Genomic DNA, 27,625 nt, shown 5'->3' on the forward strand with positions numbered 1-27,625 from the left:
AGTTAGGTCAGGTCTCACCAACAATTCTGTTCCAGCTCTCTGCAGAACTCAGCTCTCTCTACCAGGTCTCCTATAGCTCTATCCAAGCAACTTTTTGCTCACTCTCTCTCTTTATATACTTCTAGTCTCTGATTCTCTGAGCTTTGTCTCTCATGTTCTCAGACAGTTGAGCTTTCATCTGGTGATCACCTTCCTTTAGGGGCCAGGACAGGTGCCCTGTTTTAAGACCAGTTGGTGGTCAGCTGACTAGACACATGTCCACACCCCTGAGCAACGTAGATAAGTCAGCTTAATCCCTAGTGTAGAAAGTGCTGAGTTGATAGAAGAAATCAATGGGAGTTTTATCAGGTTTCAGAGTAGCAGCCATGTTAGTCTGTATCTGCAAAAAGAACAGGAGTACTTATGGCACTTTAGAGACTAACAAATTTATTTGAGCATAAGCTTTCGTGGGCTACAGCCCACTTCATCGGATGCAATAGAATGGAACATATTAATTCAAGCTCAGCAGTTTCTCATTGGAGTCTGTTTTTGAAGCTTTTCTGTTGCAAAATTGCTACCTTTAAGTCTGTTACTGAGTGGCCAGAGAGGATGAAGTGTTCTCCTACCGGTTTTTGAATGTTACAATTCCTGATGTCAGATTTGTGTCCATTTATTCTTTTGCGTAGAATTTTTTCTCTACGCAAAAGCATAAATGGACACAAATCTGACATCAGGACTCATAACATTCGAAAACCGGTAGGAGAACACTTCAACCTCTCTGGCCACTCAGTAACAGACTTAAAGGTGGCAATTTTGCAACAGAAAAGCTTCAAAAACAGACTCCAATGAGAAACTGCTGAACTTGAATTAATATTCAAACTAGATACCATTAACTTGGGTTTGAATAGAGACTGGGAGTGGCTGGGTCATTACACATATTGAATTTATTTCCCCATGTTAAGTATCCTCACACCTTCTTATCAACTGTCTAAATGGGCCATCTTGATTATCACTACAAAAGTTTTTTTCTCCTGCTGATAATAGCTCATCTTAATTAATTAGCCTCTTACTCCACTTTTTCATGTTCTCTGTGTGTATATATATATTTTCTTACTATATGTTCCATTCTATGCATCCGATGAAGTGGGCTGTAGCCCACGAAAGCTTATGCTCAAATAAATTTGTTAGTCTCTAAGGTGCCACAAGTACTCCTGTTCTTAATGGGAGTTTTGTGTAATTCAAGCCGCATTGGGCTCTTAAAGTAACCATGTCAGAAATTTAGTCTAGCTTGAAATATGTTGCTGCCATCTGGTGGCTCAAATTCACCATTACCATCTGTATTGTAAAGTGATTTGGTACAATTCATTGTAAGAGCTCCAAAAGCAGATAATGATTCTGAATTGTTGTGGTCTGTTATTGAAACTGTTCAAAGTTTTGTGAGGCTTTACTGCTCACATGCCATGTAAAATCACCTACTATTACTAGATCTTTATATGGTGTACTATATTTTCTGCAGTAGCAAAGGCCAAAGAGGTTTACTTAAGAGTTCATTTTTGGCCTGGCTTTGTGTTGGTTTAAGCAAATCTCTTTGCACTGTTGTAAATATACTTGCTATGGAAGAGTTGACATTTATAAAATGGACTCTATATATTGAAAAGTCTTATTGCATGACTCATGGTTCTGTGGTCACCCTAGTTGGGACTTAGCCATGTTACCTTCCCTCATGTTAATGACAGTACCAGGGTAGAGAAGTACCAAGCAAAACATTGGTCTTATCTTAGAGTTTAGTTTTACTTTTATTAAGTTTTAGTTAATTATAAGTGTATTGAAAGTAGTAGTACATATTAGGAGCTTAACCTGGAATCTGTCATTTCCTTTATAAGTCTTTGGACAAGGGCTCTTTTTCACAAATGCCATCACTGGACCAAAAAAAAAAAGAAGAATTTTTTCCTGCATTGAAGTCAGGCTTTAAAGACTTGATTATTTGACTGTTTCCCTGAAATGATATTTATAATAATTCTGTGGCACTTTTCATCTGCAAGAATTCCCAAAACAGTTTGAAAACTGAAATACATATTGTCTATAGGGATCACATTGCTCATCACTAAAATAGACCTACCTCTGGGATGGAACACAGCAGCTGGTCAACATTCCGCAATAACAGTACATCACAGGTTAGGACAAGGCATGAAAAATACCACATCTTATTAGAACGTTAGGGGAAGTGTATTAATTAAACACAGCTATTTATAGAGCACCTTAGGTATTTTTTTTAGCTGTGAAATATATAAAGTTTACGAAACAAAGAACAAAATTTGTGTAGGAAAGTATTAACAATCCAAGGGCAGTTTGTCTAGTGGTTAGAGCATGAGACTAGTAGTCAGAAGCTCTGAGTTCTATTATTAACTCTACTTCTGACTGATATGTGGCCTTGAGTAAGTCACTTAGCATTTTTGGGCTAGTTTTTCCCTCTGTAAAATGGGGATAATAATGGTTACTTACTTCATGTTAGGGGTGTTATGAGGATTAGGGATTTTTTGTAAAGCACTTTGAAGATGAAGAGTATACAATAAATATTATGAATGAATATAATACACAAAATAAACAAAGTGGTATATGGTCACCACAACAGTGATGCTTCATGGTATAGGTGAATATTCCTGCAGAATTTAACAAGTCAGAAAAGAGTTGCCCAAGCCGAGATCTAGCCAGAAATGACCAATGTCTTTCTGTGTTGTAGTGACCTCAGAAACATAGCATTAGTGCAGCCCATGTTGCAGTACCTATTTTTGTGAAAGCCACTACAAGTCTTAAGGTTCTCACAGGGTTCCAAATTTTGTAATGTGCTTTTTTGAAGTGTATGTAAATGACTGAAGCAATGTTTTGGCTGCTGCTGGCAGCAGGCCTACTTAATATAATATTAAATGATCATTCTAGGTGTGTCACTGGGGCTATAGGTTTGACATCCCCATTGTATAATCTTATAACCAACTTCCAGTTATATATTGTTCCACAATATCTGAAAGTAGTGATACAGAATAGGTGTGTGGTTATATTGTCATACATTTATTAAGTGGTGGGAGGTCAAAGACCCATGGTAAAATCTTACTCCCATTGAAGTCAATGTAACTTTTTCCGTTGACTTCAATGGAGCCAGAATTTCACCCCAGGTGCAGATATGACACTAACTTCACATATCATGGTGTGTGGGTTTTTCTAAAATAGTTTATGTATTCTGACTTATGAAAGTCATATAATTATATGTCTTGGAATACTCCTAAACTAATGTGATTGCATCTACAATCTTCGTCTTTTAACCATGTATTTGTGAGAGACAATGGTTAGACAAAAGGAACTTTTGCATAATGGTGTCTGAAATAATGCATAATACTACAGCTGTCAACTTTTGTCTGCCTTTCCTTAAAGGTCTGGAATTAACATTCTTTTCTGGAGTATATGGAACCTGTATTGGTGCTGTGAATAGATTTGGCACTGAAGAGAAAAGTCTTATTGGACTCTCTGGTATTTTTATTGGCGTTGGAGAAATTTTAGGTGAGTCTAAAGAAATTAAAGTTTAAGTTTAAAAAATGAAGTTGTTGAGATTATTGAAAAGGTTGTTTCTACACAAATGTACAGTGCACTACACATGTCAGACTTGCAGCAAAAGTTGCATATGCAAGAAGTAAAGTACAACTAAGATCTGCTACAATACTTGGCGGGGTTAGACTAGATGACCGTTGCGGTCCCTTCTAACCCTATGATTCTGTGATTCATTATTGTGCTGCATCTTATGTAATCATTTACACTAGTACAAACTGAATGTAGAGAAGGATGTGGAATATTACCAGATAAGAGTCTTAGCATTTTCCACCCACTTTGCATTGGTATAAATGACTATGTAAGACGACAACAATAGTGAATCCAGTCTATAGTGTTAATAGGCAATTTTTAGCATTTGTACATCATGCTTTTATGGTTAGCTGCATCTGATTTACATTTTTGTATTGGCAAAAAGAAAAGGAGGACTTGTGGCACCTTAGAGACTAACAAATGTATTTGAGCATAAGCTTTCGTGAGCTACAGCATTCGATGAAGTGAGCTGTAGCTCACGAAAGCTTATGCTCAAATACATTTGCTAGTCTCTAAGGTGCCACAAGTACTCCTTTTCTTTTTGCAAATACAGACTAACACAGCTGCTACTCTGGAACCGATTTTTGTATTGCTAAGTCTAAACCTTCTTTTTTATAATAAAAAGCTAAGGTTGTATGCTTAGAGGTGAAAGACTAAACGTATATCAAAGGTAAACTTAGTACTCAATTAAAATGACTGAATACAAATCTCAGTTGACTAAATCAAAATCTCCTACCCTTTGCTTACACTAGAGCATTTTGGTGTAGCTAACACCATTGAAATCCCCCAACTTGTGAAACACCCTGAATCCACACAGTTACATGGTTGTAATTGCACTTGCTCTGAATGAGGCTAAGCACAGTATCATCCACCACTATTACCCTCCAGCAAGGGTTCTCAAACTTCATTGCACTGCAACCCCCTTCCGATAACAAAAATTACTGCATGACCCCATGCAGGGGGACCAAAGCCAAAGCCCAAGGGTTTCAGCCCCAGGTCAGGGCACTGTAACCTGAGCCCCACCACCCACAGCTCAGGTCTTGGGCTGTGGCCCTGGGCAGTAGAGCTCAGGCTCTGGCTCAGCAAGTCTAATGCCAACCCTGGCGACCCCATTAAAATGGTGTCACAACCCACATTGGGGTCCTGACTCACAGTTTGAGACCTGCTGTCCTTCACCATTGCAATCCCTCTGAAGATAGTAAGTACTGGCAGAGCAGCTGCAACAATACAATTAGCCCTTTCAGTACTGTTCCACAAAGCTCCTGCCCACCTTTCACTGATGGCTCTGACAGCCCAGAGAACTCACCTCTGTTACCTGTCAAGTTGCATCCCTCCCCCCGTGGAACCAAGGTACCACTTGGTTGATCTCAGCTCTGCCAGTCCCTCCTTCAGGGTCTATCATAGATAAATTTCTAATGTACATTTTCAACATGTGTTGCCATATCTGAAGTTTGGATTCTTTCTTTACACTGTACATATACGATTAAATGGAAACTTTTTAAACGTTTCTTTCTTTTTGTCATTAATCCTAATAATTATGTATTCTTTTCCCCTTCTATAGGTGGAGGATTCTTTGGCTTAGTGAACAAAGATAATCGCTTTGGCAGGAACCCAGTTGTGATGCTTGGCATTGTGGTCCATTTTTTAGCCTTTTATTTAATTTTTTACAACATACCAAATGATGCCCCCATTGCTTCCTTCAAAGGAACAGATAATAGTGCTTATATGAATCCAAGGTACAAAGTGTTCTGTTTCTCTTGATCAGCGTAATTTGAAAGCATAGAAATGTAAGGCTGTGGTATGGGCCTTAAGAGGTCTTCTAGTCCATCCTCCTGCACTGAGGCAGGATTAAATATACCAGGACCATCCCTGACAGGTGTTAGTCTTCGCTGTTTTTAAAAACCTCCAGTGACAAGGATTACACAACCTCCCTTGGTAACCTGTTCCAGAGGTTGACTATCCTTATACAGTAAAAAGAAAGTTTTTCCTGATACCTAATTTAAATCTTCCTTGCTGCAGATTAAAAAGATTACTTCTTGTCCTATCCTGGCTGGATGTGGAAAAGAGTTTATCGCTGTCCTCTTTTTAACAACCTTGGAGAGAAGCAGCTTGTTCTTCTGTTGGAAAGACAGCTTCAAGCTCTTTTCATTGACTAGTGATCAAGATCCTAGAGAACGTTTCCATCCACAGTTCTCCATTCTCAGTAGCTTCAGATGTTATAGCAATTCATACCAAAATGTAGGCGGTTAAATGGCAGGTCAGAATGGTGTCAGTTCATATTAAGTGCATTGTTTGTGAACATTATTACTGATGGTCTGAGAAATTACTTTAGTTATCGTAGATGCCAGTGATTTCCGTTATTCTAATATACCAGAGGGCACAACTATACCACACACTATGACAGCAATTTCTAAAGCCAATTGAATACTCATTGTCCAGGTCCACTCCATTAACTTGTGGCCAGATTCTGCCTGTCCATTACATGGGTGCTCAGTTTGGGGAGTGGGCATCAGAAGCTTTCTTGCCTTGTGCATGCATGACCCCCGTAAGGGCCAAGAAGAATTCTAATCTCTGTGGTCAGGATATTGCAGGGATCACTCTGTTTCTGTGCCCACATTGTTCTACCATCTTGCTTCCTCCACACACACATATGAAGGAGAATGAGTTGGAAGGCAGCAATCCCATGTTTAAATACAAGTAACTGCTAATTTGCCAACGTAAGAAATTGTGAACATATTAATGGACTTGTGTTAAGCATTATATCTGAAATTTTCTGCAATTTGAAAGGTGCTTTTTAAGCCTCCCATATTCATAGAGTTTTCATGCTCTCCATATCTGGTGGCTGCAGGCATTAAGATCCAGATATGCTTGCCCATTAACAGAAGAGGAGTCCCAAAGTGAGGTAGTTGTTTTAGCAGCTCCAATTCAGTGTAGGATTGACTGGCTGTAGCACTGGCAGAAAATTTAGAATTTCAGAGTACAAAAATCCTGTAAGGAAATATATCTACCACCCACATCAGTAGTTTTCCATCAAAATTCAAACCTGAATTCAATTTTCTACTTTTATTTCCAAGACAAGTCTGACAAAACAGGTTGTTTATATTGAGAATCTCTATGGGTACTAGCACTAGCCAGTAGCTGAATATCCCTATTAAAGTTGGTTTCATTTTTCCTGCAGCAAAGAGTTGGCAATTTTATGCAGCTTTCTGTTGGGACTAGGAGACAGCTGCTTTAACACCCAACTCCTCAGTATTTTGGGGTTCCTTTATTCAGAAGACAGTGCACCTGCCTTCGCTGTCTTCAAGTTTGTCCAGGTATTATATTGCGTCAAATAGCAAAGTCACTGTGTATGTGAAGATGTCTTTTGGGTATATGAATAATTAGTATTCTACTGAAATAATGCAGATTTTTTTAGTGAGCTCAATAAATTTAATACTATCCTTCCCAGAAAGGATGGGAGCCTGTTCTGTCTTTTATGCAAAAACTGGTTCAAGTAGTAGCCCTTGGTTCAGGAGAACAATATAAAAGTGCTGTGTTAATGTATTGAGCAATCAGGCACTCTCAGGTTTTTGAGTGTGAGCTATCGATAATGGTGGGTTCTGCTTTAATGTCTAAAGGCATGTTCAGATATGCAGATTCTGATTTTTGGTTTAAATATTTATTTACTGGAAGAAGTCTTTGGAGATTGGGTAGTAGGTAACAGCAAATGTATTGGTTAAATGTTGGTTTCCAAGTTTTTTAAAGTTTGTACCACATGTCACTTAGAGTTACCGGTTGTGCCCAATACTTGGTGAGGGGAACCTGGGCATAAGAAGAATTGAAATGGTCATTTCACATGTCTTAAGCCATCACCCCGAAACTATTTATAATTATGTCAGTTGTGGACTAAATTAGAAGCCCTTCTCATAAATGATTGCTTTCTCCTATTCTGAATGGGTTGATAAATAGCAGACATGGAGCCCAGGTGGAAACCTTTGTGGTTTTGAGCTTTCCCAGATCCTGGATTGTGATGATCAGAAAACTGAGGCATGAAGAGGTGACAAGATTTGCCCAGGGTCACACAATAAATTGGAGCTGGGAACAGAGCCCAGGTGTTCTGACTCCCAGCCATGTGCCTAATCCACTAGATCACAGCTGCTGTGTTTGTAAGGACTTTATTATTTCCAGTGATTTCCCGATGCACCATTCTGTTTTGATAACATTATCCAAGATAATTAAGTATTTAACGTGATGATGGGTCAGCCTAATTATAAAAGTTCTTTAATCTAGCTGGGAGCTAATGAGTATTGTAGGTTGAATCCTTAACAAGGGTGGAGTGCATTTAAGAGCTACACTTGGTAGAAATTTGCAGTTATGTCATACATGCATGCCTCTGGTTCTGTAATAAAGTGCTGTAATACTGGGAAAAGATTATTCAGGTTATTGTTTTATATTCTGTACTCATTCCTTGGATGTGTTGTGCATGAGACACAGTGGTTTCAGTAACAGAGAATTGCATATAGGATACTATAAACACCCTTGTGTGCGGTGTTCAATTCATCCAGTGAACTTAAATGACAGAAGTTAAAACTGAATTTTCTGAGTATCAGACCAAAATAAATATAGTGAAGCCTTTTTACATTTAATATCTGATAAAGGAGTATATTTCTAAGAGAATTAAAGGCTAAATATCTTTCTGTATGCATGTCAGTAATGATAATCTTTACATAGAACAGCTAGACTGCATACCTGAAGTGATAGCCTGTGTTTTGTGTTTTTTCTTTCAGTCCATCTGTGCTGCAATCGCATTTTTCTACAGCAACTACCTTCTTCTTCAGTGGCAGCTCCTGATCATGGCAGTGGTTGGGTTCTTTGGAACAATCTCCTTCTTTACTGTGGAGTGGGAAGCAGCAGCATTTGTCGCCCGTGGCTCTGACTACAGGAGCATTTGATTCAGGTGTTCCATCAGCCTGATGTGAGGAGATGCACAGAAACATATTTATTGAAATGACTTGAGAAGGTGAAAAGATCACATTAGAGAGGCCGGGATGAAGGAAGCCTCTGTTAAAGCCCTTTCAGTGTAACTGACAGGAACAGTCATAATGAAACATAGAAAAACAAAATGCCAAAATTAAAAGGCTTTCTTTCTTATTTTAATTGACATTGATGTGCAGAAATCACATATTAGAAAATGGAAGGAAAATGGGATCTGTGCATTGAACAATTTTATTCGGATACATCCCTTTGCTGAGTGCCTATTTCTCTTAATTTCTCTCTTTGTGATCAGGTACTATAGAAATTCTAGTTTCATTCCTCTCAAATAGTTTTATTTTTACTTAGATCCAAGCTCTGCAGACTCTTATCTTGTAAAAATTCCTTCTGTGTATGAGGATACAGTGTGCTGCAGCATGTCTACATATCCGAGAAGCCAATCTAACCCATGGACTTCTGTGGCAATAGAGGTGTTTTAAGGGGAACATTTTGTGATGCTGTGCCCCTCCATCCCTTGGTTCCTAAGTATATAACATTGTTGATACCCTATTTTATAGCTTAAAATTTTATCTAGGATCAGTTTTTAAAAAAAGAGAGATCGTAAGTATTATGGGCTGATGTAAAGTATATTAGATAAATTTGGACAAGATTTTCTTTATTGAAGCTTATCAGAAGGCTAAGTAAAGTCCAAGATGATTAAGGGCCTGAACCTGAGAAGTGTGGAGCAACTGAATCCCCATTTATATCAACAGGTATTGTGAGTGCTCAGCACCTCTCAGGATCAGGCTATAGATTAGGTTGGCTGCCAGAATGTTCTCCAGGAAATGCTATACAAGGAGTCATAAAGACACGGCTCTCAGCCTGCAAACATTTGGTTCACTGGCATTACTCATGGTTAAAGTTACTCAGGTGTACAAGTATTTACAAGATCAGGGCTTACATTAGTTAGATGTACATGTTAGTAATGGCATCTTGTGATGGGCACGCTTTCCCATTTACCACTTTAAAGCCTGGTTAGAGGGGAAAGAGGACTGTAAAAATTGTCTCTTGTTACTGTACATACAGTATCTGGTCCATGTACATCATCTAAGTAATATATGAATAGCTGATTGACAAACATATTTTATTACTCAATAGAACATAGGAAGAACATGCAATAATTTATTCTGCATCATCAAAAAAACCTGGCAGCTAAATTTTGGATGCAGAATTGTTATACTGTAATTGGTGATAATGTAGGCAGCAGATACAACACACCTAGATTTTGTTTACCTAGTTGAACTTCCAGTGCTGGCAGTTAGGTTTTGACTAGTAAACAAATTGATCTGAAGCAATTGAGAATAGATCTGAACACCAAGGTGGAAACTTTTTAAAACACTTTATTAGAAACGTTCTTAGTTCGATTTTTAGTGAGGTACCATCCTTTGTTAGACTGCAAACCTTTTGATGAGCACAGTTGGTATGTTGACTTCTTGTATTTAAAGATGATTAAGAAAGAATTAAATGATGTTTCAGTTTCTCATACTATGTCATAACTACTTAGGTGAGCATGGAGGATAAATTTGGTATTGAATTAGGGGAACCCTGTGTCTTTCTGTATCTCCGTGCCCGTCTCAAAGTGGTGCATCACATGAAATCCTCATGTGGCACAACTAGGGTGACTAGATGTCCCGATTTTTAGTTCTTTGTCCCACATCCCGACCGATGCACGGTCGGGACGCCATTTGTCCCGATGTTGTGGCTTTGGCCGCTCCGGCCACTTTTTTTTTTTTTTTGCTTCCCCCATATGTCCCGATATTTTGTCCATTTCATCTGGTCACTCTAGGCACAACCAAGCCTGTGCATAGTAAAATGGCACTGTACACAAATTTAGGGGTATTGGCTTTGGGTTCACTCCAGGTTTCTGCTGTGAGGTCAGAAAGGTGTTAGTGAGAGAATTATTGAAACCCCAGATACTTAGCTGGGAAGAGGATAGGTGAGGGAAACTCAAGGAAACCTTATTGGTCAGCAGGAGTTTCACTGAATAAAGTGTAAAAGGGAGTGAGATGGAGAAGAAAATGAAAGGGGAGAAAGGGTTAATATAACAATTCTACGTTGTCAGTCAAACTAAAGGGGAAATTCAGGGCATGGAATCAAATTGAATCAATGTATATGATGTAGCTGGCTGCACATTAGTGCCTCCCATCCACTTCTTTTATTCAGTAATTTCAAATATAATGACAGGTTTCAAAGTAGCAGCTGTGGTAGTCTGTATTCGCAAAAAGAAAAGGAGTACTTGTGGCACCTTAGAGATTAACAAATTTGTTAGTCTCTAAGATGCCACAAGTACTCCTTTTCTTTTTTCAAATATAATATTTTTTATATACCATTCATGAGGGGGGAAAAGTAAAGACTAGGAAATCCTTCAGTGATTAGGTATTTTCCTACTGCATTCTTTTTTTATATTTTCTTCAAAGTACCAAAAGGCATAAAGAACTTTAATTAAGAGAGAAAAAAAAAATCAAGCTTCATACTATTCTTGGAGTCTGTTCTCCACACACCAGTGAGAGAAGATTTTAATTGCTAAAAGATCACAAGGAGCATTCTGTTTGGTAATACATGGGTGAACAAATTGGTGCTTATGGTGATGAGTGCCTTGCAAATGCATTAAAAATAATACAATTTCATTTTAGAAGGTAATACTTACGATGAGATTGCTTTTAAAAATGGTGCTTTATTAATGGATGTCTGTGTGCAGTGTTGTTCATCTGGGATAACAGAAGGATGCAGAGTGCTTTAGTAAAATCTGTAGGGAAAGATTTTCACCTCTAAATTTTCACAATTTCAGCAAGTATTTTGGATCTGATTTTCAGAGGTGCTGAGTACCGACCTCTCACTGCTGACAATTAGAGTTGGGGGTTCTCAGCACCTGTGAACATCCAGAACATTTGTCTTTTTCTATTCTATCTGATTTGACTCAAAACCAGATAATGTAAGACACAAGGAAGGCTCAGAATTACTTATTAGGTTATTAAAGTGAACTAAGTTTTCTTTTTTTAGCCAAGTTTGATAAGAAATTTACAAAATTCTTCAAGCCACATTATGAATGTCAAACATTTTAAAACTGCATACCCTATAAATATATGCACTACTGTTGTAGCCCTGTTGGTCCCATGATATTAGAGACACAAGGTATGTAAAGTAATATCTTTTATTTATTTATTTATTTATTGGACCAACTTCTGTTGGTGAAAGAGACAAGCTTTCGAGATACACAGAGCCTGACCTGAGGAAGAGCTCTGTGTAGCTTGGAAGCTTTTCTTTCTCTTTATCATGTTTTAATTTGAATTTTTAAGAAAAGTAGAAAAAAACCCTCAATTATCCAGGCAATCATGTAACTACATCTAAAAACTCGCAGACTTATTCCTGTGGAATGTCAGGACATGAAAAATACATTCAGCTGCACAGGATAAAGCACATTAGTCAGCTGTTTTGGATACGATGATCAGCAGTAAAAAGGTTAGTAATGTTGACATCTAATTATGCTCCCATCTCTGTAAGCATTTCTAAAGCTCCTATCACCATATCTAAGCACTGGCAGTAAGGGCCAATTGAGATGAATGGGGTAAAGTCACATTTCTCTTGGCATTTGAATCACTGCCCACTGAATTCAGTTGTGGTCTTTCCATTTTTTTCAATGTGAATTTGATCAGGGCCACGCTTTCTGTGAATTTGTTGTAGTCTGGTTTGCATGCTTCAAAATCACTAGTGCATTGGTTTATATTGGGAAAATTATCTCCAGAAGCAGAACTGTAGATAGAATTTGGTTAGCTGCAAAGACATATATTTGTTCGTTTGTTGTACCCTTTACTCTTAATGCTGTAATGGTTTCAACTTCCTGTGATGTTACTTTGTGAGTCCTCTAAACAAATGGCAAAATCCTTTAGGAAGAAAGAGGAAGTAAAAACTGATATTCCTGACTTTTGAATGCAACCCCCCGCCCCCTTGATTTTTTTTTAAAAAAATAGGCCTATATTCATCAGAAAAAGCATAAGGGTATATGTACATTTCTCTTCATTTTGCAGTTCTCAAAAGTTTAGATTCTTATGAAAACAGCAAAATGTATGGAAAGATGTTTTGCAGTCTGGATGTCTATATTCCTTGTTCTTCACTAATTGATATGTTCTAATTTGTATTGTTTTAATTTTGAGTATAATCTACACTAGTAGGTAGGGATGAGAAGGGAAACTCTCATAGTGGTTTATTTTACAAAACCAGGGCCAAATGCTCAGCTGGTATAAATTGGCAAACCTCCAAGTGACTTCAGTGAAGCTATACCAGTTTCTATCAGCTGAAGATCAGGACCCAAAAGTTGTAGTGATCCATGGCTACTACTCTGTTTGAATGTTGCGAACTATTCTCACAGAAATTACCCGATGAGTTTGTCTTCACTAGAAAATTAGGTCATGTTTGAAGAGTTGTGTTAAGTAGCACAATGTTAAACACAACTTTGCAGTCAATATAGACAGGGACCATTTTGTTTAACATCATGCTAGATGGAGATGGGTATACCCAGCTCGAACCATAGCTTTAGCTGTGATCAGCTGTCAGAATGCTAATCTTGATTTTTCTCTCTACGATGAATGCAAAATCATGTTTAACATGACCTAATTTTCTAGCAAAGATGAGTCTTATAAGGCTGTGTCTATGCTGATTCTTCTGGAGTTCTTGCAGCTGTTCCAGTGCTAGCAATGGTGGAAGGAGTAGCAGAGACCAGCTTCCAGTGTATTTTTCAACATGTCTTCTAACCTTTTGTAGGTGACATGGTGGTAAAATGTCAGCCCTAGTAGAATTTCAAAGAAAACACAGGTTTCAGAGTAGCAGCCATGTTAGTCTGTATCCGCAAAAAGAAAAGGAGTACTTGTGGCACCTTAGAGACTAACAAATTTATTTGATGCATCCGATGAAGTGAGCTGTAGCACACGAAAGCTTATGCTCAAATAAATTTGTTAGCCTCTAAGGTGCCACAAGTCCTCCTTTTCTTTTTTAGAGAAAACACAGTGTAAGGAACGTTTAAGGGCTAGTCCACACTAGAAGTGCTAAAGTGGCCAGGCTGCAGTGTTGCAGCTGTAGTGCTTCAGCATAGACACTACCTGCACCAGTGGGAGAACCCCTTGCATTGGTGTAGGTAATCCACGTCCCCAACAAGCAGTAGCTAAGTCAGTGGAAGAATTCTTCTGTTAACCTAGCGCTGTGTACACCGGTGGCTAGCTTGGCTTAACTACATTGCTCAGGGGTGTGAAAAATCTACACCCCTGAGTGGCATAGCTGGGTCGACCTCTTTTTAGTGTAGACCAGGTCTAAGAGATTTCTGTTTTACAAGACACTCCACAATGACACGTCACCTGTTTGGTTCAGTAGCTGAGACTCCTGTTTTTTTACAATTTCCATTAGCACACTCAACTAATGTCACTTTAGAAACTGTATAGCACTATGTAAAGTGCTAATGAGCAAGCAGTGAAAGAAATATGCTCAGAGCTATAGGAGTGCAATGGAAAGGACATTTGGAAGCAGAGAGAGTGTGTCAGAAAGAGCATGTGAGGGGAGAGGTGGTCAGGGTTCAATGAAAAGGATGTTTAGGGAATTAGTTGTTGGCATTAATTCAATTTCTGTTCTGCTAAATTATTATTTCAGTATTGACAAGCCCTCCTCCAAGCCATCTTTTCTGTTTTGTTTACATTTTGATGTCATGCAGAAGTCTTATTAAAATAGTTTTAAGCCTTTTTTACATTAAAAAATGGTGTCTTTGGTTATAATTGAGGTCACATTAACTGAAAGCGGAGCCATGTGATGACTGTTATAATGAAGACACTGATCGTATGCAAGTGTTTTGAGTAAAAACAGATTCCTTACTATATTTCTTTTGTGGTTACAGCCACACAAATAAAAGTGAATCATGGCCTGTATTTTTGCTAATTTGCTTATTAAGTTGTTGGAATTGTTGTTGTCACTGTTTTAAGCTGTGCACTCATGCCAGAGGCTTTGTGAAGTTAAGTCAAAATATGTGGGCTGATTGATCTCTGAAAGTCTTTGCATCAACTATATTGGTTTGCTTTAGAAAATGAATGTGTCCTGGAACACCAGCACTCCATTTCAGTCAGGAAGGATTTCACTTCGTGCTAGTCATCATGGCATAGAGAGTAGAATATTGAGATGTCTGTGGAAATACAGATCTGACTTCCACTCCCTGATCAGTTTTCTCTTCTCACTCCATTTGCAAGCCCATTTTATGAAGACTAGACCCAATCAGTAAAAGGAAGATTTGGTTCCATCCAGTTTTATAGCATGGGATTTATCTACCACCCATAAACATACTTCTCAAGTTCTGATATTCCCTTCACAACTCCTTTCACATGTCCCTATGATATGCCCTTATAAAATCAATGTAGCTATAGCCTTGTTGGTCTCAGGATATTAGAGAGACAAAGTGGGTGAGGTAATATCTTTTCTTGGACCAACTTCTGTTGGTGAGAGAGACAAGCTTGAAAGCTTGTCTCTGTCACCAACTGAAGTTGATCCAAGAAAAGATATTACCTCACCCACCTTGTCTCTTGTAAAATCAGTCAGTTTAATGGGCTCCATCTTTGGAACCTATTTAAGAGTCAGATTAGACACAAGTGAGGAGAGATTTTTGTTCAATCTGATAGCTAGTTGGCTAGAATGTACCATTTGGACCAAACACAGTTTTCTTCAGGTGATGAAGAACTGAAAGGTGATGGTTCTAGTAAACTAGAAAAGTAGCAACTCGAGTAACAATTCCGTTGGCTGTCAGATACCAAAACTGTGGATGATGAGTGAGGGCAGATGGACAAAAATCTGAAAACTGCAGTGTGGGTAGGAAGCACCTGCACGCAGAAGGACCAGCACAGAGGAAGCTGCTCTGCTGCATTTTCCTCTGAGGATGCTGCATATCCCACATCCACAAAATTCAGTGTGTTCCTACTAGTGCGAGGATTGGATCCTTTCAATATTCTGATTTCTGAGGAGATAAGAACAGCCATACTAGGTCACACTAAAGTCCATCTAGCCTAGTGTTCTATCTTCTGACAGTGGCCAATGCCAAATGCTGCAGAAGGAATAAACAGTTGAGCCATTCCCTGTCATCCAGTCCCAGCTTCTGGTGTTTGGAGGTTTAGGGAAACCTGGGGCGCGTGCGTGCGTTGTATTCATGACTATCTTGGCTAACAGCCACTAATGGACCTCTCTTCTATTAACATACCTTATGTTTATTTAAAATCTGCTGCCTATTAAATTAATTGGGTGATCTGTAGTTCTTGTGTTATGTGAATTACATACACTACCCTATTCATTTGGTCTACATCATTCATGATTTTATAAGAACATAAGAAAGGCCAAACTGCATTAGATCAGTAGTCCATCTAGCCCAGTATCCTGTCTTCTGACAATGGCCAATGCCAGGTGCATCAGAGGGAATGAACAGAACAGGTAATCATCCAATGATCCATCCCCTGTTGCCCATTCACAGACATCTATCATATCCCGCCTTTATCATCTCATGTTGATCTGTGTGTCTGATAATTCTGTTCTTTACTATAATTTCAGCCAATTTGCCTGGTACTGAAATTGGGCTTACCAGAATCACCTGAGGAGCCCTTTTTAAAAAAAATCAGCAGTAGATTAGTTACTCTCCAGTCATCTGGTAAGATGCTGGTTTAAGCAATGGGTTACATACCACAGTTAGTAGTTCTGCTGTTTCATATTTAAGTTCCTTCCTTGAATCTCTGTATTCAAAACGGTTACTTTTTACTTTTTGTAAAGAATTGGAATTAACGAAATAGACTCAGATTTGTTTTCTTTCCAAAAAGCCATGTGTGTCTCAGGACATTTTGGAGTTTGCACTTCACATTTATGGCATGAGGGAAAAAATATAGAAAGAAGGTTTGTGACTCAAATGAAAAATTACTCATTCTGTCATATTAAAGGAAAATAGCCATTTGTTTAGGTCACTTATTGACATTAGCTCCAATTAAGCAAGCACAGCAAATGTAATGGTCTCTGCTTATTGTCAGGGCCATTCATCTTATGGTAATGGCTGCCCTACATGGGTTTGTTTCTAATATTAATCTTTTTAAAGAAAAAAATACATAAATAACCTGTTTGAAAGAGCCTCATAGTTATACATTATTTATTTCATGATTGCAGGAGAAGGAATGGGATATACAGCTCTGTTAACTGTTCCAGTGCTAAATGATTGTACCAGGGAAAGCTGAAATGTGTTTTCTCCCCCCACTGCAGGCGGGACATTCTCACAGGCAAGTCATTCAAATGTACATTCAATAGAAATGTGCTTCACTGGGACCTAAGTGTATTCTGGTAGCAGTGAATGAAGTTTCTAATCTACTGATTTTCCTCCTTTTTAATATAAGCAGCTATTTTAGAAGCAGATTTAATTGCTGGCTCTGGGCCTTATAGGGCTGTCTGCACTGTCACACGGGGACCTAGCTTTTGCTTTTTGGGCCCACGTATGGCTACTTCAGCCAACAGGGGCTGATTATCTTTGGAGTGGTAATTAGTTATTTATTCATGTCACAGTAGCATCAACAGGTCCCAGTGGAGATTGCCATGGAAGAAGGATGGTTAGCGGATAGGGCTGTGGGAGATATAGGTTCCATTTCTGGCTCAGCTACAGACTTCCTTTGTGTTCTGCTGTGACCATTTGTTTGACTGGAGCTAGTTGCAAGGACTGTTTGGCCCTGAGGTTGTTTGTTTGAAAACTGTGAATTGGGAGTGCTTTCCTCCAGGTAGGCCTTGAGTGGTTGATTGGAGGGAAGGCTTTGATCCGGGCCAACTGCTTTTGAAGCTAGCAGCCTTATAAAAAAAGCAGCCAGTTGCAAATCAAGTGAGCAGCGAACAGAGGACAGACAAAAAGGTTTGCCTGGGAGTTCGCCTGCGGGGAGTTCCCCCAGAGTGCTTTTGCCGTTCAGGCTTCTGTGAGCAGTAAATACGATATCTGAAGAGGCTCTGAGAAGGAAGACATTATGGATAGTGGGCAATCAGCTGTTGTGACCTGCACAGGATGTGCCATGTTCCTCTTTCTCCCAGAGGATAGAAGCAACTTCGTCTGTATGGAGGGCAAGCTGGTCTCCATATTGGAAGAGAAGGTTAAAGGACTAGAGACCCAAGTAGCAACTCTGTTTCAGAGTTGATTCAGAGAAAATGAAGACTTTCTGGATAGAAGTCAGCGTTTGGTACTGCAGGCACAGCATGCTGAAGAATCAGAGAGGGCAGTGCAGAACGGGGAAGAAAATTGGCAGCATGTGATCTCCAGAAGAAGAAAAGGGAGAAGCCATGTACCTCCAATGCAGATAGAGGTAAGAAACTGTTTTCAGGCTCTCTGCACAGGTATTATGGTGGAGAATGGTTTGGAAGAGTTATCTGAGGGAAGGAATCAGAAGGAGACCCCAACAACTGGAAGGTATGGGATACATTCTCCTAGGGATGGGGGTTCCACAACTACCACTCCCAAGAGGAGATGGGTGGTGGTGGTCGGAGACTCCTTCCTAAGTGGGACGGAATCATCCGTCTGCCGTCCAGACTGGGAGACTCGAGAAGCGTGCTGCTTGTCTGGAGCTAGAATTCAGGATGTGACTGAGTATCTGCCAAGACTGATTAAGCCCTCGAACCGCTATCCCTTCCTACTTCTCCACATGGGCACCACTGGTACTGCCAAGAATGACTTTGACCGGATCACGGCAGACTACATGGCTCTGGGAAGAAGGATAAAGGAGTTTGAGGTGCAAGTTGTGTTCTTGTCCATCCTCCCTGTTGAAGGAAAAGGCTCAGGTAGGGACCATCGAATTGTGGAGGTAAATGCATGGTTATGCAGGTGATGTCGGAGAGAGGGCTTTGGATTCTTTGACCAAGGATGTTGTTCCAGGAAGAAGGATTGCTAGGAAGAGATGGGATCCACCTAACGAAGAGAGGGAAGAGCCATCTTCGCAGGCAGGCTAGCTAACCTAGTGAGGAGGGCTTTAAACTAGGTTCGCCGGGGAATGGTGACTTAAGCCCAGAGGTAAGTGGGGTACTGGGAGGAAACAAGAAGGAGGTTGCAACAGGGGAGGTCTCCTGATTCATACTGAGAAAGTAGGGCAATCAGCTAGTTATCTTAGGTGCCCATACACGAACGCAAGAAGCCTGGGAAACAAGCAGGAACAATTGGATGTTCTGGCATAGCCAAGGAACTAGGATGTGATTGGAATAACAGAGACTTGGTGGGGTAACTCACATGACTGGAGCACTGTCATGGATGGGTATAAACTGTTCAGGAAGGACAGGAGGAGGAGGAGGAAAGGTGGAGGAGTTGCACTGTATGTAAGAGAGCAGTATGATTGCTCAGAGCTTCAGTGTGAAACTAGAGAAAAGCCTGTTGAGAGTCTTCAGGTTAAGTTTAGAGGCAAGAGCAACAAGGGTGATGTCATGCTGGGTGTCTGCTACAGACCACCAGACCAGGAGGATGAGGTAGATGAGGCTTTCTTTGGACAACTAGCAGAAGTTTCTAGATCACAGGGCATGGTTCTCATGGGGGACTTCAATCACCCTGACATCTGCTGGGAGAGCAATACAGCAGGACACAGACAATCCAGGAAGTTTTTGGAGAGTGTTGGGAACAACTTCCTGGTGCATGTGCTGGAGGAAACAACTAGGGGCCATGCTCCTCTTGACCTGCTGCTCACAAACAGGGAAGAATTGGTAGGGGAAGAAGAAGTGGGTGGCAACCTGGACAGCAGTGACCATGAAATGGTCAAGTTCAGGATCCTGATAAAAGGAAGAAAGGAGAGTAGCAGAATATGGACCCTGGAATTCAGAAAAGCAGATTTTGACTCCCTCAGGGAACTGATGGGCAGGATCCCTTGGGAGGCTAATATGAGGGGGAAAGGAGTCCAGGAGAGCTGGCTATATTTTAAAGAAGTCTTATTGAGGATGCAGGAAGAAACCATCCCAATGTGCAGAAAGAATAGCAAATATGGCAGGTGACCAGCTTGGCTTAACAGAGAAATCTTCAGCGAGCTTAAAACACAAAAAGGAAGCTTAAAGAAGTGGAAACTTGGACAGATAACTAGGGAGGAGTATAAAAATATTGCTCAAGCATGCAGAGGTGTAATAAGGAAAGCCAAAGCACAATTGGAGTTGCAGCTAGCAAGGGATGTGAAGGGTAACAAGAAGGGTTTCTACAGGGATGTTAGCAACAAGAAGAAGGTCAGAGAAAGCGTGGGACCCTTACTGAATGGGGGAGGCAACCTAGTGACAGATGATGTGGAAAATGCAGAAGTACTCAATGCTTTTTTTGCCTCGGTCTTCACAGACAAGGTCAGCTCCCACTGGGCAGTATGAGTGGCCTTTAGTGGTGAAAGAACAGGTTAAGGACTATTTAGAAAAGCTGGACATGCACAAGTCCATGGGGCCAGATCTAATGCATCCGAGGGTGCTGAGGGAGTTGGCTGTTGTGATTGCAGAGCCATTGGCCATTATCTTTGAAAACTTGTGGCGATTGGGGGAGGTCCCGGATGATTGGAAAAAGGCAAATATAGTGCCCATCTTTAAAAAAGGGAAGAAGGAGAATCCGGGGAACTACAGTCCAATCAGCCTCACCTCAGTCCCTGGAAAAATGATAGAGCAGGTCCTCAAGGAATCCATTTTGAAGCACTTGGAGGAGAGCAAAGTGATCAGGAACAGTCAACATGGATTCACCAAGGGCAAGTCATGCCTGACCAACCTGATTGCCTTCTATGATGAGAGAACTAGCTCTGAGGATATGGGGAAAGTGGTGGATGTGATATATCTTGACTTTAGCAAAGCTTTTGATACGGTCTCCCACCATATTCTTGCAGCAAGTTAAAAAAGTATGAATTGGATGAGTGGACTATAAGGTGGATAGAAAGCTGGCTAGATCGTCAGGCTCAATGGGTAGTAATCCACGGCTTGATGTCTAGTTGGCAGCTGGTATCAAGTGGAGTGCCCCAGGGGTCAGTCCTGGGCCAGTTTTTTTCAACAGCTTCATTAATGATCTGGATGATGGTATGGATTGCACCCTCAGCAAGTTCACAGATGACATTAAGCTGTGGGGAAAGGTAGATATGCTGGAAGGTAGGGATAGGGTCCAGAGTGATCTAGACAAATGGGAGGACTGGGCCAAAAGAAATCTGATGAGGTTCAACAAGGACAAGTGCAGAGTCATGCACTTAGGAAGGAAGAATCCCATGCACTGCTGCAGGCTGGGACCAACTGGCTAAGTGGCAGTTCTGCAAAAAAGGACCTGGGAATTACAGTGGACGAGAAGCTGGATATGAGTCAACAGTGTGCCCTTGTTGCCAAGAAGTTCCAACGGCATATTGGGGTGCATTAGTAGGAGCATTGCCAGCAGATCGAGGGAAGTGATTATTCCCCTCTATTTGGCACTGGTGAGGCCACATCTGGAGTATTGCGTCCAGTTTTGGGCCCCCCACTACAGAAAGGATGTGGACAAATTGGAGAGTCCAGCAGAGGGTAACGAAAATGATTAGCGGCTGGGGCACATGACTTACCAGGAGAGGCTGAGAGAACTAGGCTTATTTAGTCCGCAGAAGAGAGGAGCGAGGGGGGATTTGATAGCAACCTTCAACTACCGGAAGATGGGTTCCAAAGAGAATGGAGCTAGGCTGTTCTCAGTGGTGGCAGATGATAGAACAAGGAGCAATGGTCTCAAGTTGCAGTGTGGGAGGTCTAGGATGGATATTAGGAAAAACTATTTCACTGGGAGGGTGGTGAAGCACTGGAATGGATTACCTAGGGAGGTGGTGGAATCTCCATCCTTAGAGCTTTTTAAGGCTTGGTTTGACAAAGCCTTGGCTGGGATGATTTAGTTGGTGTTGGTCCTGCTTTGAGCAGGGGATTGGACTAGATGACCTCCTGAGGTCTCTTCCAACCCTAATCTTCTATGACTCTATGATCTGAGCCAAGTTGCTCAATGTACTTTGAGCTTCATTTTTACAGCTGGGGATAGTTCCCTACCTCACAGAGGTCCTCTGAGGATACAATTCATTAATGATTGTGAGGTGCTCGTGCTATAGTGATGTTGGCCACATATGTACATAAACAGAATGGCATTACAGTAGCACCGAGAGACCCCAACTGAGATCAGGGCCCATTGTGGTAGGAACTTCGTGGGTCTGTTGTCTATTTAGACTGTCCAAGAGTGGGAGGGAAAAATAGGTGAATCCACACTAGGAAAAAAAAAGATGGTAAAAAACACGCTTCTTTTCCCAGTGAAGACAAGGCCAGAACAGTGAAGTGACTTTAAGGTCACACAGTAAATCAGTGACAGAGCTGGGAACAGTCTGCTTGTCAGCTATGTCTGGCCCAAAGCATTTTAAACAATGTGTCTAAAAATCCCTTACTCTCTCAGTTGCTCAACTCTCACTCTTGTGTGATGCTTTCACTTCACTAAGTCTCCAGTCACCAAAGAGTCAGAGCAAACCAACCCAAAAAACACCCAGGGGAAGAAATATCAGGCTTTCTTCATATGTCACGGGCACATGCCCAATTTTCAATTTCCATCACAGGTCCCTTTTTGCCCCTTTAGTCAATTACAAAGAAATGAAGGGCTCCAAAGGGAATTTATAGGTGCCTTCCTGCCTGGAAGTTTGATGGCTGTGATGTGACAGTGCTCTGAATACATAGCATAGACGGAATCCTCCCATGTATGCAACGTGCTTCATCAGCGATGGACTGAATGCATTTGTCTTAATGGTGGAAGTTTGAGACCCCACCTAAGAATTGGGGGTTGAAGTTTCTGAAACTGTGGGCTGCAGCTCTGTTATTTCTTTAAAACACACATACATTCCCCACTCAACCAGGAATGAGTGATAGAGAAAAAAGCAGCAAGAGGATAGCAGTGGACTCTTAAATATTTCCCCCCCATGATAAAATTTCCACATTGTCTGATCCTGAATTTATAGACTGCTGCTTTTCACAGTATGCATTTTATAACAGCAGCAGCAAAAAGAAATGACAGAAACAAGTACTGTATCACAATGTCAGTAGGCCCAATTTAATATAGGCTGGGGACTACACGTCAGTCTGCTCATGTTTAACTTTCAGGTGTCTGCCTCTATGTGGGTGTCAGTGCCTCAAACTTGAAGCATAACAAAATTGGTCTCTATTCCCCCACAGTGAAACAGCAGTGAGTTGCAATTCCTCATCTGTAGTTGGAGCCAACAGCCTGTGTGTGGTGGGAAGCTGACACTTGTCATTACCTTGTTAGATCACGTTGGACTTAGGACATCAGTCAGTATTAAATCCACCAATGGGAATGACAAATTATCCCATAGTTTAAAGTTTTAAAAGAATACTACAGGAGTGAAATCCTGGAAGTAAAACTGAAACATACAAGTGTTACCATTGGATTACAGTGTATATTATTGCAGAGTGAACACACTGAAGTTTAACAGCAATAGCTCTAGTTAAACCCAGCAAAGCCTGTGAATAATAATAATCATACTTTATGAGAACCTAATTCTGGAAGGTACTGAGCATTCGTTGTACAGTGCTGAAAGCGCTCCCTATTCTCATTAACATCAGTGGCAGCTGAGGGCACTCAGTCCCACTCACAAGGCACTCAGCACTCTGCAGGATTAGTCCTTAACTCCTCCCTTAAGGCTCCTTGCTCGTATCACTGTGATTTGATTTTAGATCTATGACCCTGAGGGGGCTGCAGGCTGAGTTTCATTTCATACAAAGAAAAATCAGATTTAAAAGATTACAAGACAATAAAATGCTTTTAAGAGTCGGCAGTGAACAAATAAGCCTCCATCATAGGTATTGGGAGGACATGATGGCTTCAACTGGTGCAATATAGAAGCCTGAGGTTCCAAATGTGCTACCCAGATAACTCACCCAAGTGGTGCGGAATTCTCAGACACTTCATATAACACCACTCATTAGTGAAGCTGCCTGTCAAACTTTGCTAGAGAGAGGGCAATTACTATAGCTAGCGCTGCAGTGTGCAAAGAGTGCTTTTTTCCAGCAGTCTAGCCAGACAAGCACCTTTCACACACACTCCTATTTTGATGCCTCACATCCCTCCTAGCCAGTAGACTCCTGCTCTTAAATTTTTTTTGGGGGGGGGGAGGCGCGGGCGGGGAATTACAGCATGTCAGTGATAGGCAGCAGAGCAGCTCTGGATCGACCCACTGAGCAACTCGAGGGATTTAGGCAAGGAGGCTTCACAGGTCTGCAAAAGCTTCCTGATATATTCTTAAAAACATAAGAAAAGTCAGACCAATGGGCCGACTAGCCCAGTATCTGGTCTCCAAGCAGCCGGGAGTGTATAGAATAGGGGAACTCTGGAGAAATCCATACCTGTCTTTCCTCCTGACTTCTAGGAGTCAGAGGTTTTTAGGGTCAGCCTGAGCATGAGGTTGCACCCCATTCTTGCCTAAAGGGATAGTGCCTAAACTGTCGCCTCTTCCTTGATATAATCTAGGCTGATACATCGTCTTGATTCTAAATAGAAGTTTCATTTTAATCAGCTGTTACATTGTTCTGAGACATTTAACCACAGGATCATACATACCATCTTTTCCTGGGATGCATAAAAAAAGATGTGCGCTTCTCCTTGCTGACTCTGAGGCAGCGTTTTACCACAGCCCCCTACATTGTGTACACCCCTGGTGCCATCATGAATGGTGCACAGGCACCAAACAGGGAGACAGCCTGGCTTCTGCTGCACAGAAGTCCGTGGGGCTCAGGAAGGTGCAGGAATCTGCCAAGCTAGAATACTTTACGACAGGGGTTCTGAAACTTCATTGTACCTGTCAACAAAAACTACTACATGACCCCAAGAGGGGGGACCAAAGCCTAAGCCCACCGCCCAGGGTGGGGGGGTCGGACAAAGCTGAATCCCAAGGGCTTCGGCCCCAGGCAGGGGGCCTATAACCTGAAACCCTCAGGTTTTGGCCCTGGGCAATGAGGTTTGGGCTTCAGCCTCAGCCCCAGCAAGGCTAACGCCAGCCCTGGTGACCCCATTAAAACAGGGCCGCAACCCACTTTGGGGTCCCGACCCACAGTTTGAGAACTGCTGCCTTATGAGATCTGTGCCTAAAAGGTTAGTCTGTGCTGTGGGTATAGAACAGAAGGGTGGGGTGGGGGGAAGAACGGAACTGGCAATCAGACTCCTGGGGCTTGCTGCCTGGGAATCCAATCAGATGGCTTTGCAGGGAACATCAGTTTTTCTTGAACTATCCCTGTTGCAAGGATCTCATCTGTTAGCCACTGCCCCCTGGAAAAACATTTACAAATAGGCAAGTCCATCTACTGAGTGGTTTTAGTTTTCCTCTTTTTAATTCCCCTGTCATAAATATAAAGGGAAGGGTAAACCCCTTTGAAATCCCTCCTGGCCAGGGGAAAGCTCCTCTCACCTGTAAAGGGTTAAGAAGCTAAAGGTAACCTCGCTGGCACCTGACCAAAATGACCAATGAGGAGACAAGATACTTTCAAAAGCTGGGAGGAGGGAGAGAAACAAAGGGTCTGTGTCTGTCTGTATGCTGGGTCTTTGCCGGGGATAGACCAGGAATGGAATCTTAGAACTTGTAGTAAGTAATCTAGCTAGGTATGTGTTAGATTATGATTTCTTTAAATGGCTGAGAAAAGAATTGTGCTGAATAGAATAACTATTTCTGTCTGTGTATCTTTTTTGTAACTTAAGGTTTTGCCTAGAGGGGTTCTCTATGTTTTTGAATCTAATTACCCTGTAAGATATCTACCATCCTGATTTTACAGGGGGGATTTCTTTATTTCTATTTACTTCTATTTTTTATTAAAAGTCTTCTTGTAAAAAACTGAATGCTTTTTCATTGTTCTCAGATCCAAGGGTTCGGGTCTGTGGTCACCTATGCAAATTGGTGAGGCTTTTTATCCAACATTTCCCAGGAAAGGGGGAGGTGCAAGTGTTGGGAGGATTGTTCATTGTTCTTAAGATCCAAGGGTCTGGGTCTGTAGTCACCTAGGCAAATTGGTGAGGCTTTTTACCAAACCTTGTCCAGGAAGTGGGGTGCAAGGTTTTGGGAAGTATTTTGGGGGGAAGGACGCGTCCAAACAGCTCTTCCCCAGTAACCAGTATTAGTTTGGTGGTGGTAGCGGCCAGTCCAAGGACAACGGGTGGAATATTTTGTACCTTGGGGAAGTTTTGACCTAAGCTGGTAAAGATAAGCTTAGGAGGTTTTTCATGCAGGTCCCCACATCTGTACCCTAGAGTTCAGAGTGGGGGAGGAACTTTTTATGGAACAGTGCAAAAGGGAAAATTGAAAAACGCACACGTAGTTGCAAAGAAAATTCCATTTTACCTGAGTCTCTCTGAACTGATACAGTCCCGCATCTGGCCAGCTTTGTGACAACCCAGGATGATGTGCTCAGGGGAGGCTTAAGTGAACCCAAAACCAGCCCAGTCATTTTTGTGGAACACCGTTTTTCTTTAAAAGCTTATTTTGACAGTCCTTCTGTGCTGCCTGAGCCGAAGCCTGGTTAGCTGGGGCTTCATCTCCTATGTCAGTGGTTCTCTCAGTGTTTAGGTTTTATTTGTAGGTGACCCTTAAACTTCTAGCTTGCTCTATCCCATTCTTTTCCAAGTCTCTACTACTTGACCTAAAGGACTATAGGCCTGGTCCAACGCTCATTGAAGGTAATGGCATGACTCCACCTGACTTTGGATCATGCCCTAAGGTCCCTAACTGGTAGCTGCAGCAAACTCATTAGCCTCTTCTGTGGATCAGCCTCTAGGACTGTTGAAAGACCACCACCACCATCAGTCAGCAGAGTGAAATCGATTCTGATGCTTGGGCTGATGAATGAATAGCTATGGTAGTTTTGCAAAGCTGCTCTCATGGGTCAAACCCAAATCTTTCATCTGTGCTCTAAAGAAGTCTGTGTTCTGATCCAAACTTTCAGGCTTTTCCCATCTCCAATTCTGGCTTCACTTCAGGATCAAAGGGAAAGACAAACTTGGATTCACAAGGGCGCAAAGCCTTTGGTTCAGCACTACTAGCTGGGGCAAACAGCAAATATGATGAAAAAGTATCATGGCAGTAAAGGAAAATGGATTTAAATTCATCAAAGATATGAGTGTTCCCCACCTGTTACACAAGCCCCTCTTGCAACATCCATAGTGCAGTACTGGAATGAGGCCATCTCCAATTCCATGGCCAGAGCACTCCCTTGAAGAGAGTAGAGCAGCTGTCTCTGAATCTGAGATTTCTGGATGCAGGTGGCTGCAAGCATTCTGTGCTCAATAGACCAGAACAGCTCAGGGCTCACTCCAGTCTGGCAGGTAAATGCGTGTTAAACATGCTTATTTAAAATCCATATGGAATGTACAATGCCTAGCACAACTGGGGCCTCTGGGTGCTAGTGGCACACAAATATAATAAAGCAGAAGATTATTTTTCCTATTAAAACAGGTCAGTTACTAAATTCTAATGCACTGTATTAAAATAAAGAGATGGCAGGTGGAAACAGTTTGGCATAATGCAAAGATAGGACCTGATTCTCCAAAGAGCTGTGTGTGTGTGTATGTCCCACTGTGCTTGCCTGAAGCCCCTTTTCTTCAGCAGGCCTCTGTGTGGATACAAGGGTTTCTCTGCAGGGAGCTTGTTGCAGGACAGGGGCTGTATGCAGTAAAAAATTGTTACCTTTTAAACTCATGGGATGTGCTGGGGTGGGTTTTTCTCTCCTCTTCGTCTTAATTTGAAATGAGTGGAGGATAACAGTGTACCATGAAAGATTAAATGCTGTTTCAAAAATTGACAAGGTTGGAGCATTATGGGATTAGCTAGAATAGTGTCAAAATAGAAAGAAGTTGGAATAGCCAGATAAATTACAACCAACTAAAAGTATGGTGTGGTGGCCAGGAATGCAATATTCTCCTACAAGCCGCTGACTATTTTTAGAAACATAAAGAGTAAGAGGGATAATTTCCTGGTGAATGACTGAAGTGCCTGATGAACATGTTTTCCTC

The 27,625-nt window shown here is 41.3% G+C and overlaps 1 protein-coding gene across 5 annotated transcripts in view; it reads left to right on the plus strand.

Annotated features, from left to right (window-relative positions):
• MFSD11 (major facilitator superfamily domain containing 11) overlaps nucleotides 1-14,525 on the plus strand; it is a 36,064-nt gene extending 21,539 nt beyond the window's left edge. For all 5 annotated transcript variants that reach the window (XM_048818197.2, XM_075119314.1, XM_048818201.2 and 2 more), the window contains 4 exons: nucleotides 3,406-3,531; nucleotides 5,171-5,345; nucleotides 6,788-6,923; nucleotides 8,376-14,525. In XM_048818197.2, the coding sequence (XP_048674154.1) occupies nucleotides 3,406-3,531; nucleotides 5,171-5,345; nucleotides 6,788-6,923; nucleotides 8,376-8,540 (602 nt within the window). In that variant the 3' untranslated portion in view covers nucleotides 8,541-14,525. The remainder of the gene's footprint in view (nucleotides 1-3,405; nucleotides 3,532-5,170; nucleotides 5,346-6,787; nucleotides 6,924-8,375) is intronic.
• The last annotated feature ends 13,100 nt before the right edge of the window (nucleotides 14,526-27,625 follow it).

The sequence above is a fragment of the Caretta caretta genome, chromosome 14 (genome assembly GCF_965140235.1).
Source record: "Caretta caretta isolate rCarCar2 chromosome 14, rCarCar1.hap1, whole genome shotgun sequence".
In the NCBI taxonomy this organism is placed as follows: domain Eukaryota; kingdom Metazoa; phylum Chordata; order Testudines; family Cheloniidae; genus Caretta; species Caretta caretta.